Source organism: Manacus candei, unplaced genomic scaffold (genome assembly GCF_025592945.1).
Source record: "Manacus candei isolate 608988 ecotype Guabito, Panama unplaced genomic scaffold, ASM2559294v1 h1tg000050l, whole genome shotgun sequence".
In the NCBI taxonomy this organism is placed as follows: domain Eukaryota; kingdom Metazoa; phylum Chordata; class Aves; order Passeriformes; family Pipridae; genus Manacus; species Manacus candei.
This window is the reverse complement of record NW_026138098.1, coordinates 14,127,874-14,145,150: the sequence shown is the minus strand read 5'-3', so window position 1 is coordinate 14,145,150 and position 17,277 is coordinate 14,127,874. Positions and strand designations below refer to the sequence as shown.

The 17,277-nt window shown below is 40.8% G+C and overlaps 1 protein-coding gene across 6 annotated transcripts in view; it reads right to left on the bottom strand.

Moving 5' to 3' along the window:
• The window catches only part of BTRC (beta-transducin repeat containing E3 ubiquitin protein ligase), a 122,206-nt gene that overhangs the window by 61,717 nt on the left and 43,212 nt on the right, over window positions 1-17,277 (bottom strand). For all 6 annotated transcript variants that reach the window (XM_051799987.1, XM_051799984.1, XM_051799983.1 and 3 more), the window contains one exon: window positions 12,013-12,090. In XM_051799987.1, the coding sequence (XP_051655947.1) occupies window positions 12,013-12,090 (78 nt within the window). The remainder of the gene's footprint in view (window positions 1-12,012; window positions 12,091-17,277) is intronic.

The window sequence follows — 17,277 nt, the reverse complement described above, 5'->3', positions numbered from 1 at the left end:
TCAGGTAAAATACATGGGGACAGTATGAAGGTTATAATCAGAAGGGAGCAAACACAGACCACATCTCACTTGTATTTAATCTTCCCAATTTTGGAAAGCTTTTTTCATTTTTAAAGTACAGTGTCTTTTTTCTTTAACACTGTCCTGCCCAGGGGGCCCTCAGTTCTAGCTGCAGACTTCAGAGTCTTTGCACAACACTTTATTCATAGCCTCTCCCATTTCAAAGGGAAGTGTATGAACAATACTTATGAAGTGGGTTTAAAATTATATTTTGGTTGATTTGGCCATTTAAACCAATATGCCTGAAGAACTCAGGAATTTCTAATGGAGGTTCTCTCTTCCCCGTCCCTTCAACACCTTTTTAATTACTAATTGATTAAGTTCACATTTTTTAGTAGGAGGAGGAATACAGTAACACCTAAGAGCTTCAGTATGGGATTAACCCTCCAGCATGTGCCATCACTTAAAGAAAAATGCTCCCATGCAAAAGTGGCAGCTCAAAAGCAAGCACAAACTTGCTTTGTTGCAAGAGTAGTAAGTGGACCACAGAGATGATATTGCTACCTCAAAGAGTTGTGTGGGGAAAACCCAAGAAACATGCTGAAAAAATGAAATTAAACTTGTTACAACGACATTTCCAAGAGCACTAAGTAAAACGTACCAACACTCATTATATTTTTAAGATTGCCTTAAGGGGAAGACGCACAAAGACTTGTAGTGAACTGCCTGTCAGTTCTCTCCCTGTAATAGTCACTAGCAATCTCTCAAGATCTTTCTTTCAGGGCTCGCTACAGATTTCTATTTGTTTGATTTAAAACTAATTCAACACCAAATCTGCTACAGGTTACAAAACCTGCGGACAACACTGCCATGTTAAGGACTCCTAAACCTCTCTCTCTTCTCCAAAGCTACATCACCAGAGCCAGATTCCCTCAGCACCAAGCACGAGTAAACGACCTCATCCTTTTGCCCCTCTGCCAGAGGCCTGACTCTGTGGAAGATGCAGACAGCAGCAACAGAAAAAATGGCAGAAGAACACATGGCAAAAGATCTCAAATGCAAGAATGCAAAGAGATTAAAAGGGGGTTATGCTGAGTGATAGGAGATACGTCCACAAAGCCAGTGTTCCCAGTAGTGCCCAGCCTAGGGGGATGGTAAGCACCAACTGATGGGAACTGAGTGTTCACAATCAAGTTTATAACATTCACCTAAGTTCTTATGATCCTCATGAAACACTCCTTACTGCCCACCATGGGAACTCTGTGTACTGGCTGTGGTGGATCTGTACTGGTCCAGCACAGTAGAGACACTTGGGGAAATTCAGGAAATCACAGTCGTTTCCACCTTACCTATTTACAGAGCCCCTTTAAAGTTCACCATGAAATAGAAACAAAAAGGAACCCAGAAGCCCTATCTTCTCCATTCCTTTAGAAGTTCATATTTTACTTCTTGGTGAGCTCTCTAACTGGTGACAGAGAGGAATGCAGAATATCCTGGCTCATGAGATCTCTTTACATGTCACAACATTGATATCTGCTGTGACTAGCAGCAAGTGAGCAATTTCTGTCTCTGGATCCAGAAAGAGAAACTGAAAAATTCAAACACATGAATTCTTTCAAGGCGCCGTGCAGATGAACAGAGTGCATCTTTCAGCAGGGGAGGTTCAGATTCAAACTGGATTAGGCTACAAGCAAACAGAAGTCTGACAGACTCAACTTAGCCTCTTACAAATATTTGCCAAGATCATAAAACCATTGCTCTGGAATGCACAGAACTTTCTCCTCAGAAGAAAGACCAGAAAGGCATAAACTATTATAAATTGGGGCTTAGATGTAGCAGCTGATAAATAAAAAGTTGACACCATCTGCTTTGCATTGACATTCAGACAATACCATGCAAACTTTATTTTACAGGCATGGTACTAGTTAAATTCAACGAGATTGTGAAGAGGAAAAACCACGAAGAGTTGATAAGATTCTTTTCTCAGTATTTGTATTTGTGTAATTTAACCCATTTATCATCAGTCTGTGATTTTTTTCATTTGCAGTTTAACCCCTAAAATTCCAGTCACAGTATTTATGCACAACACATCTGCTACATACTGTAAATTTTATGAGGAGCCCTGACTTAATAAAGTTACTACTAACTCCACTTTGCAGATCAAAAGCTCAGCCACAAAAGCATTTACTGAAAGCAACAAGGAAGCCTGTAGCTCCGTGAACTGAACCATGAACTCAGATCTTGTCAGTCTTTTTCCTCTCAAGACAGGTATGCACAAACCTTGGTAGCAGGCCAGCTTTTTAAAAGCTGGGCTTACGACAGGCTTTCTCTCACACTTACAAATGGGAAAGAGTAGACAATCCAAATGCACATCGTGAAATACTAAAATGCTAAATTTAAAGACACTAGCACTTTCTGAGAATGAAGGAAGCTCACTATGCACTATTCAAAAGTTATGTGCATGTCAGAATGCAGACACAAATAATTATTCCAGTGTATTGCTTAATTTTTATTACTTTCATCCACACATTACATCTCAGTGAGAAATAACTGAACTTCCAGTGTAACTTCTTCATTAAATCCCACACCACCAGGACTAGTGATATTTGATGAAATTAGTATAGTACAAATTTAAAGCAGATAAAATGAAACATTTCTTCACACAGGAGGCTTGCTGCTCCAGGACATCGTGCAGAGAAACATCATCAGCAAGTGGAAAAAGGGACTAAACAAACTCATGGACAGCAGGACCACAGAGTACTCAGCACAGATATCAGTCATCCCAAGAGCAACAGTGCTAGATGCTGCAGGAGCAGGAGGGCAGTAGAATACCAAAAGAGACCAGACTTGTTTGCTCTCCTTCAACAGCATCTTCCACTGACAGTGCTGGAGTTGGCAGTGGATGAGTCTGACTGACCCGGGCATTCCCATGCTACCAATATCCCTCTGCAGTTGACAAGATGCCAATGATACTTCAGTTCCTCCTTACCAACCTTTTCAGCCACAGAAGGAGAGAAGAATGTGCTTTTCCTATGAGAACCAACTTTTACACAGTAATTTTATCACATAAGGATCTATACACGGACCAAATAATCATTAAGTCCTCCAGCAGCTCTTAGCTTCTCAATAGAAGTTATGGGGAAAAAGAGAACATTAAAGGGAGTATTTATCATGGATTCAACACATAAGGATGCAGATTTGAGAATAAAACATAAAGTGATCTACAGTTCAACATAAATTACTATCTCTGCAAAGTTACCAAGTTCTTCTGTTATTTTCACATTCTCACAGAAGAATGCATTATTAGCCTTGTGGGATGAATAAAGAGGGTAAAGAAGATTCACGCACATATTCTACAATATGTTTTAAAGGGTTGAAAGCAAAATGCAGAACAAAACCTAGTTCTCCCTTGAAGTCCAGGGGAAAAAGAGGTAATGTCACTCTATTTAATAGGTCTCAATGGAAATGTATTGACAGTGTTACAAAGAAACTGCATCTGGTTCATGAAGCCAAGTCATAAGAAGCTGGTAGAATATATTGTGAAGGCAGTACTGTATGATAGTCTCCTAATGTTTCTCTGTAGGCAGCAGTTACTGGCTACTGCAAGACACAAAATTACAGCTGGACGTGGAGATTTGGTCTGATATTGTCATACTTGTGTTTGCACATAATAGTTAGCACTGAATAGACCTAGTTAATAGAATAGTGAATTCTGATAGCAGAATAAATGTCATATCATCAAGTAATAATACAGAGCCCTTCATGTTAGGTGAAACATTTGATGGTGTCTCATGCTACACTGCAACATCAGAGTACCTCCTTTCATTTGTTCCAATGCCCATGGGAACATTGATCAACCTGGAAGAAAAGCAGGAAAATCAAAGCCAGAACTAAGTCTCAGAAAACTAAAATTCTGCAGCTCACCTTTAAAGCTTGACCCTTTTACATATCTCATCTAATCCGCACCAAAACTGTTCAAGTTTCTCCTCACCTTTCATCAAAATAAGAGGTTTCTTCATCAAGGAAAAGTAGTCTGAAATGGTAGCCTGGTTCAACACCACAGGCAGATAGCTTTGTGTTGGAGTGCTTTAATATGTTTTTATATTGCATATAAAGCATGCAAACATAAACCAGTTTGTTGAAAACTACCCTCTTTGTGGAAGCTGGCTGTAATTCTGAACAAGTTTTCAATTTTCACACTGCTGCTAGGGTAAAACATTTTAAAGAGTTTAATTTTTACAGTGGCTTCAATGACACGAGATTATCTAACAAAGTAATGGTTAATCAATAGAGGGTTTAGTTGTCAGGTGAAACATATAACACACTAAAAGGGATTGATTGCAAGACTCCTCCTTATTTACTGGGAGGTATATATTTAAAATGACACAAACTTGTTACCAAGCTGCATTCCTTTAACCTTGCAAAAGCCGTTTGAGAACAGTGTTAAGCAGCCCTATAGCCAAACAAGCTCTAATGAAAAAAAAAAAAAAAGAAACCTACAAATATATGGGAGCACCAAATCATGTCAGAAGCAGGGGAACCACAAAGCTGTATTCACTCTCAGCCAAAGGCTTAAAATGCCACAGAGGCGCTAGACTATGGTTCACTAAAGATAGAGCTGTATCTGATCTCATTCTGTAAGTGTCTTTGGTTACATTTTTCTTTTTAAAGAAAGTATGATCCTGCTCTTTGACACAAACACATAAACGTTTCCACTCTCATCTGCGCAGCTCTGGATGAACGCTGAGTGCCAACCAGAAGACTCGAACCCCAGGCAGAACTCTGTGTGTGTGCAGCTTTTCTGCCAACTGAAATCCATTTCTTTGGCCATTCATTCTGAGAATCCCCAGTCCCTGAACAAAGCTCCACTTTTTAATAGAAGCTGCAACCCAGGAGTTCAATAAGATTCCCCCCCCAATAGTTAGTAATTACATGATTTATCAGAGAAAGATAACACTAATAAAAACACAGCAAAAAGACAAAACCCATACCCTCCCTTCAAGTCATTTTCAGGGAAAAGATTATTAAACTGTTCTTTTTGAACAAGGGCTTTTGTAGCTAAGCACAAATTGCCAAACGGTTAGAAAAAAAGTTATTAGACTCAGAAGAATTCAGCAGAAGTGGGAAGTTATATAAACAAATCACTCCAGCAGATTTGGAAAGATCGCTTTCATCTTACTTAGAGTCTTAAGAGACTTGCATTAATTACCCTTTAAAGGTCTTTCACATGGACTATTTAAAATAAATGCAATTTATTTATTTATTTCAAATGAGGTGCTTCTTCTGAAAGAATTAAGTAATCTCAACAAATTTAAAAACGTTTTTATAAACAGGTAATTAAAAAGAAGAGTAGAATTAAGTCAAGCTGTAAGACATTACCCAGGATTCGCCTTGACTATTTTCCTAAGATGAAATTTTTTTTATCCCTAGCCCAGCCTTGGGAAGGATAGTCTCCACAGAAAGTCATAAGGCAAAATAAAGACCAGCCAAACAAAAAACTAAATCATGTACGGGATTTTCCCTAAAGCACAGTTTGTCATATTGCAATTACACCTTGCCGACTGTGAAAGCCAGAGACCTTAATATTGCCACTAGAGGGAAGACGTGTCTCAACACATGGCAATGGTAGTTGGGGAGTGGGTTTTCTTGAGCAATTACCATAACAAAGCTCCCTTGGCTATGTGTACCTTCTAATTACCCAGTACAATTAAAATGACTTACCTAAAACAAACAGGGGGAGAAAAAGGCCCCTAAAACGAAAAACCTAAAACAATACAAACAAAAAGCCTTACTCCAGTCTGCTTGTTATCTGAAATTACATTAAAGCTGAAGATCTTTTTTTCCTCATCCATCAAGGCACAAGGGGGGGAAACACAAAAAGGAGTATGTCACAATGCCCAACACCACGGGGTTGTTCAGCGATGTAAAAGCATTAAAACAAACAAAAACAAAGAACGAGGAGAACTAGATCTCTTGTTAAAGAAAAGAAGGGAAAAAAAAGAAAAAGGAAATGTCGTGGTATTTAGCCATCTGGTAGCTGCTTGAAAACAAATTGTCCTCAAAAGAGCAGAAATACAGTATGTCTTCTCCCAGTTCACTGGCTTATGAATCAGGCTTCTTTTTCTACCTTTTTTTTTTTTTTTTTAAATATAGGCATGGTAATGTTAGACTTCTGTGCCACTGCTTTCACTTCCCTCTTGTCCCACTGTGCAGACACAACCATGGTCATCCCAATCAGATCCGGTTATCCAACTCGGATGCATTATTCGCAGTCTTTCAGGACACATCTTGTTGGGCCCATTGTTCAAAATCCCTCAGGATTTTTTCTTTTTCCTGACAGCTACTTGCTGATTTTTAAACCCTTAAATCTTTCATTTTATAAGGCACATCATTAAGGGAAGATGGCAGCCAAGTGATTTTTCTTTCCATTGACAATTTGTGACATTTTTCCAGCAGCGTGCAAGGTGTTGAAAACCTGGCAGCTGTTACCTCCTGGGATGAAGATCCTTTTTTATCCTCCCTTGACAGTTTAACTCAATGGGTCAGCACCTTTAAAGACTGCAAAGTACCACTGAAGTGGATGGAGGCTTGAATTACTGCTCCCTCCCTAATCAATGTAAACCCTCACTGCAGGTGAAACTCTTCATCTATAGAGGTGCATGGGGGAGGAAAATGTAATGCCCTGAGCCAGATGGTTTTCATCTTGTTTTTTAAAGAAGAAAGGAACACGCTAACAAGGGGACAGCTACTTTTGTTAGCTTCTTGGCCTCTCTCATGGCTTTCGATCCCCAGGGTTCCAGCCACACAAGAGAAGGAATACAGAAAAACATAAACACTTAAAGAAATATAACTAGGGGGCTGGCAACACGCTGCTTTCAAAGAGCTGAGAGCCCTGTTCAGCACTTTATTTATCACTGCCCACGTTCTTCGGATGGTAAGTGGACATGGACACAAAGGGCAGAGGGGAGCAGACAACACTTGCAATTTACTCAATTACAGAGGAATGCAGCAATGCAGTGGGGTGACAGATTCCTATTAGCACTAATGCTGAAAGAGCCCAGTGGCCTTTCCACCACAAGGCAGCATTCCCATTGTAACTTAGACTCTGGCACATCCTGCTTTGGCCAGCTTTTTAACATGCATTAAGTGTCACAAAGGGCTGGAAATTATTTTTTGGTTGTTGTTTTGAGAATAAAGAGAAAAAAAGGTCAAAAGAAAAAGAATCTTGCAAGTAGGACTAAGGGTGTACTTCTAGCAATTTCAGGGGGCTTTTCAACCAGCAACTCCTTACTAGCAAGCGTTACTCACGTAAAAGGTGAGGTAACCAGGACAGCTTTGTAGACCAGGTCTGCCCTGCCTTGGCCAACTCTCCAACAGAAGGTAAATTTGAACTGCAGTATCTTCCCCTGAGGGAGGGACGCTCACTCCCTCCACAGCATGCAACCTTCCTCACCCGTTAAAAAGAGGGCCTCAACTTTGCACATCAGAAATACTTTTGCAGAGGAGAGGTATGCCTGGTCAGAAGCCCTAAGCAGTCGGATGAGGCTGCCAGCTCAAAGTAAAAGGTTGACAATTGCTACTCTTTGTTTTTCCTTTGCTCTACCTTCTTCATCCACTCTGCTTCTCACAGTTTTCTTGAGTATTGGCTTTAAACTCTTAAGATCAGACTGTGCCCATTTTAACTCTGAAATAGTGCCTACAGCATGTTTTAGGTACTACATGTAATTTTAGAAAATTATCTCAAATCTGTACGAGTGAATTGAGGTAATATTTTGTGCCAAAACAGTAAGAGCGAAAATTCTTGAAAACGCTAAGGGGCTTGTCTGAATGGGGTAACAGACAGGGTTTTTTTCCCCCGGTCTTCCATCTGGAAGCTTGCAGAAAGATAGCAGAGTCCAATGTGAGGTTTGCAGGAGGTACAGTGCAGCAGCCTTGCTGCTGCCAGCTTTTCCCCACAAGGCACCTTTGCCCATAGATGAACCACAGCAGCAAAAGGCACTTCATTATCGCTGCAACGAAGAGAAGGCAGGGAGAGTTTTAAACAACCTGCATTGTGCCCGTCTTCTTTAAAAACCAGTGGGGTAATCAAGTTCAGGGCAGCCCTGGACAGCTGCCCTGTGACCTATTCATGTTGACCCCCACTATTCATCACTTTCCTTAGGACTGTGAGGGCAAGCTCCCGGGGAGTGACCACCACAATAGACACATACGAGCCAACAATAATACGGTGCCTGAAAAAAAAAACCAACAAAAAAAAACCCAGATGGCACTGCAATAAATTTACAAATCTGCATTCATGGCTCTGTTAAAAACACCCAGAAGCTAAAAGGCTGGAGGGGCCCCCAGAGAGCTTCCCCTTCTCAGTTTCTAAAGCCCGTCTCTCTACCCAAGACTATTGAGCTCATGTTCTTCATAAATGAAGGATGGAGACATAGCCCTTAAAATAACAAATGTCTGACCTAATCAATCTAGTGTTTGGGTCTAACGCTAAATGATAGGCACTGAAAACTAATTATGTTTTCTGGCAAGGAAGTTGAATTAAAATGGAAACACACAGGTTAAAAAGGCACTGAAGCATTTGCGAGTCCCTTTGAAAGGGCGGCACACACACACACACACACACACACACACACGCGTGCTCACACGCAGGGCTTGAAACAGGAACCTGATTCAATAACTCATGCATTTATTTTTAAAATGAATCAGATTAGTCCCATGTGTGACCTGCTGGTCCATCTGTATGAGCTGGACTTAATGGGCACTCTTCTCACGCTTACTTCAGTTTGAAGTATGAGAGAGATAAATTTAGTTTAATTTTCAACAGATCAAGCTATCCATTTTCCAAATGGACCATCTGGATCAGCCTATTAAAATTAATTTATAACTTTGCAGTGTGAAAATTCGTTTGTTAGCTTAAATAAAGTTGCCAAAAACTTTTGCCACTTGTCATTGTTTTTTTCCAGTGTGTTTTCATACTATGATTTTCAGTTTACCCCTTCAAAATTTAAATTTGTCAGATCAAGCACTCAGTAAGAACTGAACATTTGCATCCATATTCCAAAGTCTGTTGTAACTTAGATCTTTTCACTGTTCCAGATAAGAGTGTCAAGTTCATTGCCCTTTTCTGTTTCCCAGTGCTAATATCCATGTCTCTTCTGCCTTGCTGCCCCCTCATGCATCCAACAGTGGCTTTGCCTTCCACTTTCAGCCATCCAAGGACACCCTCCACTTGTTGAGACTTCTGAAGACATCTTCTCTAAAAAACATTTTGATCAATAGCAAAATTATATTTCTCATAGTAAGAGTTCCATAGCACTGAGCAGTGGGTGTCTTCAGCCCCTGCATACAACTTCAGATGCTTAAGTAACCACTACACCTCATTATCTCCACCTTCTGATATATCTGTTCCACAAACCCACTGGAGAAAACATTTATGGCTAAGGATGCATAACACCACTGCAGACAAGGTAAGAAAAGGAAATGCACCTTTACTTAAACTTGTTATCAGTGGAACATGTCAAGACATCATACTTCCCCTGCAGTGGTCTAATCCATCTCATTCATTTTCTAAGACTAATCAAAAAGTACTAAATATGTGGATACTTTCTCTGGAAAGACCATTTAAGTAAATAGACTTCTCTTCGACCCACATACACTCAATTCCTTTGTGCATGTAGGTCCATGTTCTCCAATAATGAAATACTAAGAGAGTCTTAAAGGAGGAACAGAAAAGATGAAACTACACTCAATATTTACCAAGTTAGCATCTTTCCACTAAGGTGGAAAGCATGTTTTTTGTATTACTGCTTTGACAGCATTTGCTGGTCAGATCTTTTTGGTTCTACAAAGTAGAGATAGATTTAAAGCAGAGTAGTCACTCTGCATACCTTCCTGTAGGAATCACTCATTGATTATGAGAGTTTGGGCACACGGCTTCATATGTGTCTGATTTCTAGAGCAAGAGTTAAAAAGCTCCCCACTGCTTCTGTCCACTGCTAATAGAGAAGAGGAACAATCTGAGCTTTCAAAATGCTCAGACAGCTTTATTTATGCTATGTAAAGAACCAAAAATTTCTTCTCCAACAAGCACAAAATTGTGGACAATCATCTCCTATAATATAGACAAGAGGGCACCTGCTTTAAGACTAAGACTACATCTTGAACTTATCTACAAAGACTGTTCTCAACACAAAAGGTCCCAGATAGCAATCAGAAGACCCAAGGATTTTGTCCTGCATCTGTTACTGTAAAGACTGGAAACAAAGATGGAGACTGATACAACATCTCAATATTGTGAAACACAGCTAACCATCTTCAACATAAAACATGTCCACATAAATTAGTTCCAATATGAAATACTGGGACACTACAAGTAGTTTTTAGGTGTATTCCTGATATCTAGTCACCTTGTTTACGATGAATTGTGGTCCTATGGGCAAAGACAACTTTCCCTGGACACCAAGAAAACTTCTGCAGATTGCAAAATAATGGAAGGGAAATCCAACTCAAGAAACTGTACCTTTCTCATCTGTATAATACAGCTTGTGAATATCTGTCTCCTCAATCAACAATCATGAGGAAGGACTCAGTGCAATAAGAAGACAAACAAAACAAATAATTCAGGTTCCTTTTGAATTAACACCTCTTACTATGAATCTTTTCCTGCTGAAACTGAGGATTTGCCATCAATAATATAACCCAAAGATGAAAAAAACCCTGATTTTCTGTTATGCTGGGAACCTTGTTGGTTATCCTGGGAATACACAATAAGGACCTAGTAGCTCTCCCCTCTTCCTCCACCTGTCATTTGTTGTTGAATGCCATAAACATTTTAAGTTTCATTCTGCAAGGTAATCTTTCTCAGCTATATATGGGACCTCAGTTATTGTGCCAGCATATTGCCTCTTGTCTGAAAGACTTACATGGACTACATCTGTTAGATGGACCTGTCGTAGCCACACGTAGTCCATGGCACCTACTCCCACAAAATCGAACACTCCTAACACAATACATTATTAAAAAAGAAAACAAAACAAACCCATCCAAACCCAACAACTCTGAGCATGAGCACGCTATATCAAAAGGATACTTCTTCCTTTACTATGGTTCTGACCCACAACTTCTCTTTGAAATAGCGGATGTGGGGCAGTACAGTACCACCCTACTCCTCTGCCTGAGACTGCTGCTCCTGTGGCTGAGATGCAGAAGGAAATGTGACAATTCCTCAGCTGTTGGAATGTATGGCCTGGGGTAGTCATTTAAGTCACATTCACCAATGATTTTATTTTGATACACCAGGCAGGAACCTCAGACAGCTAAGGCATGGACATGATTTTGTTTCTGCTGCCTGAAGTTTGCAGTGGAGAGAAAGAGCAAGGTGAAAATGGATCAGAAATCACTAAATCCAACTTAAATTCCCCGGAAAGCATATACCATACTCCCTTTGTTGGCCATGGGGATTAAAAAAAGGGTTTCTTTTGAATTGGTAAGAAATTTTCTTTACCATATATAACATGCAAAGAGATGTTTCCTTTCTCCTTTTTACCTATTAGTCATTTATATGAAAGTAAAAGAAACAAGAACAGGTCATTTTTCAGGTTATTAACCTGGATATCACCTCCAAGAAAATTTACTTTCAAGGGCAATAAAAAGCTTAATTGTTGTAGAACATTTTGAGGCTTTTAATCTGAGGCAAGGCAAAATATACTATAAACAAGACAGGAATGATTACAGAAGAAAAGGCTGAAGAGGTCTTGATGAACACCAAACAGAGAGTCACAGCTGACTGAACTACACTGCAGTATATATATTTCTTTGTAAAAAGTCATCAAACTCCCCTGAAAGCTAAATCTCTGTGTCTGATTTTCCTGGGTACAATGTGACTTGTTTAGACTTCAAAGAAGAAAAAAAAGGATTTCCATGAGCACAAGCCAGACTTCAGCTTCCAGGAGCATTTAAGGATTCAAATACCTAGAAAGTTTTATTGCATTTTTAAAGAGACTGATCACATACCTGTCTAAGTGAATTCTTCTCAGGAATGATCTTCCTAGGGGGCTCATCATTATTACAGTCTTCTCTCTCAGAGGAATTCTGTGAAAGAAAGTAAGCTTTAATTCAGTTCTTATCCCTAATATTACTCTGCAACAAGAAAAGAAACAAAACATTTTTACTACACAGGCTGTAGTATTTTACACATTCACATACCGGAGGCTAACTTGTACTTTTATGCCAAACAGCTTGTTATGGCAGAGAAAGAATTTCTCCTCCTCAATACAGAAACACACCACTGTGCAGGTATCTGTTGAAGAAGCCTGTGCTTTAGGGATTTACTCTTAAACTTCTAATAACAGCTACTTTGAAAAGCTGAAACGACGGCTGAATCAGCATGGCAACACCAGTGCTCCTCAGCACCCCAGAATAATGACTTAAAACAGTGGACCCTGTTGAAAGCAAAAGGTTGTTAGTGGGTGCAGCTTTGTTCTCTGTGCCCCATGTTTTTAATCTGCCCAACCATTATTAATTGCAGTGAGTCTGCCTGGTTGCCAAAAATCATAGAGAAATCATGATAGAGCTAAATTATTGTAAAAGAGGTTGTCAGGAGATCCTTCCAAAAAAACCCCAAATATGGTGTAGGTAGTGTATGATAATACAGCTATGGTTTTCACTCCTGCCCTCTGACTCTACATACATTTACAACTTCTAGAAATACTGATGCTCCAAAATGTAAGCTGACACCTCCAAAAAAAGAACATCAGTAAGACAGGAGACAGTGGACAAGAAATACAAGGGGTTTTCCAGCATGAGTAAGGAACATAGCCAGGAAACTTATGCCCTGCTAACATCATGATTAAAACCAATTATCACTTGGTTTAGAGTAAAGACAAACTATAGTTATCTTAGGATGTGCACAGTCGGTTGCAAAGGTTTGGTTAGAAACTGTTGGATAGGTGGGGAGAATCCCGACCTTACTGCCAAAGTCAGCTACTCTGGAAGACAACATTCCTTTGCACAGGTTCAGCCACTGCATTGACAGAGTAATGACAGCCAGCTTTGGGGGAATCCCACACACACATCTAAAATCAGTTTGATCACCACAGTATTCATAGCCTCAGGCCACATTCCCATGCATTCAGCAGTGAGAAACTAAACAGGTTTTAGAGAGATACAGAAAAACTGCCTAGGGAAAGCTCTGCCAGGAAAAGGGTGGTTTTCCAGTTACTTGCAGACAAGCTCAGGAGTGTGCTTATTATGGCAGAAGTTTGCATTCTGTACCTGTCCCCCAAATAACCTGTCCTTCGCTGAGCACGGCTCTGCCTGGCTTCTCACAGAGACAGCTTCCAGCCCAGCACCTCAGGAGACAGAAGTGGCATCTGTTGGCAAAGGAGGAGCTGGGCCCTGCGAACAGCCAGCGTGGCAGTGCAGGGCCAGCAGTGAGCACACAGGCTGCAGGAAGCCATCAGCAGAGCAGAGCACCGCGTGCCCACTGCAGTGCTGCGTGATCAGGCACCCTCTGGGCAGCACAGGCCACTGGTCTGGGGAAGGGGAAGGAAAGGTGCAGCCAGGACACAGGGCAGGAGTAGAAGCTGTTTGCTGAGAAATGGTAGATAAGGGGTGGGGGGAGAGGAACACAACAATAAAACCCCACTTGGGATGTCATAAACTGGTCAGGAGTAAATCAAGGTTTGCAGACCTACTAGTGATTTCGAATTATTTTTTTTTTTAAAACAAGATATAGAACTCACAAGGCACCATGTCATGCGGGATGCTGTAACCAGGGTTTTATAATGGAAATCAATCCTAAACAGGCCTGACAAATTGCTGTAAGAGGTCAGCTTTTAAAAGTTTTCGTATGAGATCTCAGTCAGGACCAAGCTATTACATTAAATCTAGCTTAGAAAGGACTGTGATTGTAAAACCATAGAAGTTAGAATCACATACATAAAAAAAAGGAAGGTCAGACATTAAAGCTGTTCTTTTCTGCTCATGAAACTCAGTTTCATAAGTGGTTAATTGAAGTCAGTATTTTAATTTTTGTGCTTTGGAAAGAAAAGACCAAGAGTGGAAAACATGAGAACCTGAGGTGAGTTACTATACATTTCCAGGAAATGTATTTTGTTGTGTTGGGGAGCTGAAGGGGTTGTTTACTACGTCTGGATGCGTTTTCAACACTCACCCGCTTCCCTACAAAAACTGCCAGAACAATTTCCGCTTCCAAATAATCTCTCTACGACAGTGAAATCTTGCCTTTCAAAACCACTAAGGATCCTCCCTCAGAAAACATCAAAAAGCAGGAACTGCTGGTGAACTGTCAGCCCTTATTTTGAAATTCCTAGTTACTGCAAAGCATCAAGTTACCTACTTTTTCTTTAAGCTGAGCATCTAATTTTAAGAGCAAGCAGAGGACCATTTTGCATTCATTATCTTTATAGGTGGCAAGGCTAAGAGGTTGGCTGAACAAAGACCAGACAAAGACTGCCAAGTGCATATGGTGGTTCACAGCTTGGCGTCTCACCATTCTACAGCACCAACACAGCAGCTCCGATAGCAGACTATTAAAGAGGAGCGCTGCTCATGCACTTTTGTCGGCAAGTAAGTTACGCTTGGTGAAGACAGAATGACTGGAAAGCATTACACTTAAGAAAAAGCACAGATGTTTATAACTCCCGCTCATTTCTCAGGAATAGGAAACCTATCAATCCAGGTGCAGGTACAGGACCCCGCATATTTCAGGACTAACTGTAGCTGCATGGAAGTGAATTTCACTTGACAGGGCAACACTTAGCCATGGCCATGGGAAGAGCATAACGTAATCGACTGAAACGGTACATCTATATATTTCTCCTTGCTGAACAAGGTGGGAGGAGGGATAAACATGTGCGAGGTCAGAATAAGGTTTGCTTCAGCAGGACTTCAGCGATGCTCTTGGCCACAGGAGAGGCAGACAAAGGGAGGAACCGCTCTGAGCACCCTCTCGTGGTTACTGAAACGCATGTCCCGGGCACAGACCTGGAAAGAAGCATTTGGTATCCAGACGGTAAGTTGGGTGTACTCACTGGGAATATTAAAGATCTGCGGTGACTGTACTTGATACGTAGTAGGTGAGTGAAAGCTGAAAAGCCATTCAAACCCCCTTCCATCAGGGAAGATTTTTTAATCCCGCAGGCAAGCCTTTCTCCATAGATGAAAGCCAGGCTGGCCAAAAGTGTGCTTACATGCAGGGGTCTCTCCTTTTGAACAAATACAGGCAAGATAAGATGCTGAAGTCTCCAAAGCATCCCCTCTTTCCACAGACAGGTAAAATAATTTTTTTTATTTGCCCAAGGTCACACAATGACAGTGGAAGCACTGGGAAGAGAAGCCAGGAAACTCAAGCTCATAGTTCTCGTAATCTTCAAAATTTCTTTCTAGCAGGAGATTCCTGCAAAGGGGCTCTGCCTTCCATTGCTCATTTTTCCTAAAATGGCTACTGCCTGTAATGAGATCCTTTTAAATCTGATTTGCATTTAAAACTTCAGCCTGTAATTAACAGAATATAACTCCATGGCAGGTTGTCTTAAAGACCACTACAAAATTATTACTATTTAACTCTCCCCATGAAGCCTCCTCCACCACTAAACACAACATGCTACAATGCATACAAAATCCCCAGACTGAAGCATTTGATGGGAGATGACATGCAGTATTTTGTGTACACAGCCCAGCAAAACACTGCTGGGAATGAGATATAATACACAGAGAAATGCACTCCCAGGGACTACCAATTGGGTAGAGCTACCTTTAGTACCGCCTCGCTCGTCGTGGTGGAAATCAAACCCCTGCCAACTGGGGGAGGCTTTCTTTGATGCTGTTCTGCCCTGCACTAATTATAAAAGAGTACAGACGCAGCCTTTCTTCCAAGTCTGTGGAGGTGGGGGTGGGGGAGAAGCGTGTGCCTATGCGAAGAGCACAACTATTTTTTATGCTTTCAAATTCTTAATCCTGTTTGGAGCTGTCAGTGGGGGTTAATGGAAGCCTTGGATAGGAGAATTCCAATCTGGTTGGCAGATGGATAGGTTGGTTATAGCTGCATAACTATGTCTTGCCTGCAGGCACAATTCAGAACACTGTTAAAGCAATATAAAGTCTCTGTCAAGCTGAACCATTTGGATCAGTAGCAAGGAGAAATAATAATAAAAAAGGAGTTCATTTCTGGGCCTTGTGCATTTATGCTAGTATGCAGAAACTGATTAATTGTCATCGTGTGCTGGTCTGCTATACCTCGGATTTCTACTTCTGGAGTAGATTTTGCATGCTAATATAATCATTCTCCCTCTTGAGACATTAGCAAATAATCAAATGAAAAACAGGATCATAATTTACTGAGATTCGGGCAATTCTCTATGCAAATTTGACTTGTTATTGCTGCTGCCTCGTTAATCTGAATGCCTTTGACAAACTCCTTTGATTTATGAACTCATGACAACTCCAATGTGTATATATTTTGCTAGATTGACATTATCATTAAGAGTGGGTGGACTGAGCTCACATGAATGGCTGATTTTATTCGCTGGTGTCTGCTGCTCAACAGCTGAGCATCTCCTTCTCACAAAGCCCCTGAGCGCCAGGCTCTTCCCATCTACCCATCCATTCATCATCTCGATGTTAATTGGCCCAGGCTTTAAGCAAATTTTCAACACGATTTAAAGGCACGATGACACTGATTACTGACCCTCTGCCATACGGTGCCTATTGATTAACCTGACAGAGATGATGAGCTTGAGGGAAACTAGGTGTGTGTGGACCTCGGGGAGGGGAAAAAAAATAATATATTGTTTATGCAGGCAAAACACTTGTCTTTATCCCAAAGGCCAGAATTTGTGCTGCACTGGCCCTTAAAACACACTATTGCTTTAAACACCTGCATCCAATATAGAAAATGCTTGCTTGCTTGCTGTGGAAAAATGATTACAAATTTGATGTCATGTGCAGTCTGTATTTTAATCGAGTTCCCTGATAAATAGACCCCCTCAAGCCAATCAAGTCTCGCTCCAGCCATTGCATGCGTATACATCAGTTCGAACAGAAGCCTGGGCAGGGTGTGCTTTTACTGGTATCAGCAGATCCAACCCTATGTAGAAAATCTACTTGGGTATTTTAGGTCTCTAAGCAAATAATACAGTGGGAACACAGTGTGCAAACAGTTACAGTAGAGTAAATGTTTCAAGGGCAAACTGGATACCACACGTAGCTGTCTCAGTACTTCTGCTGCCACATTAAAACAGATGCTTTAGCACACAC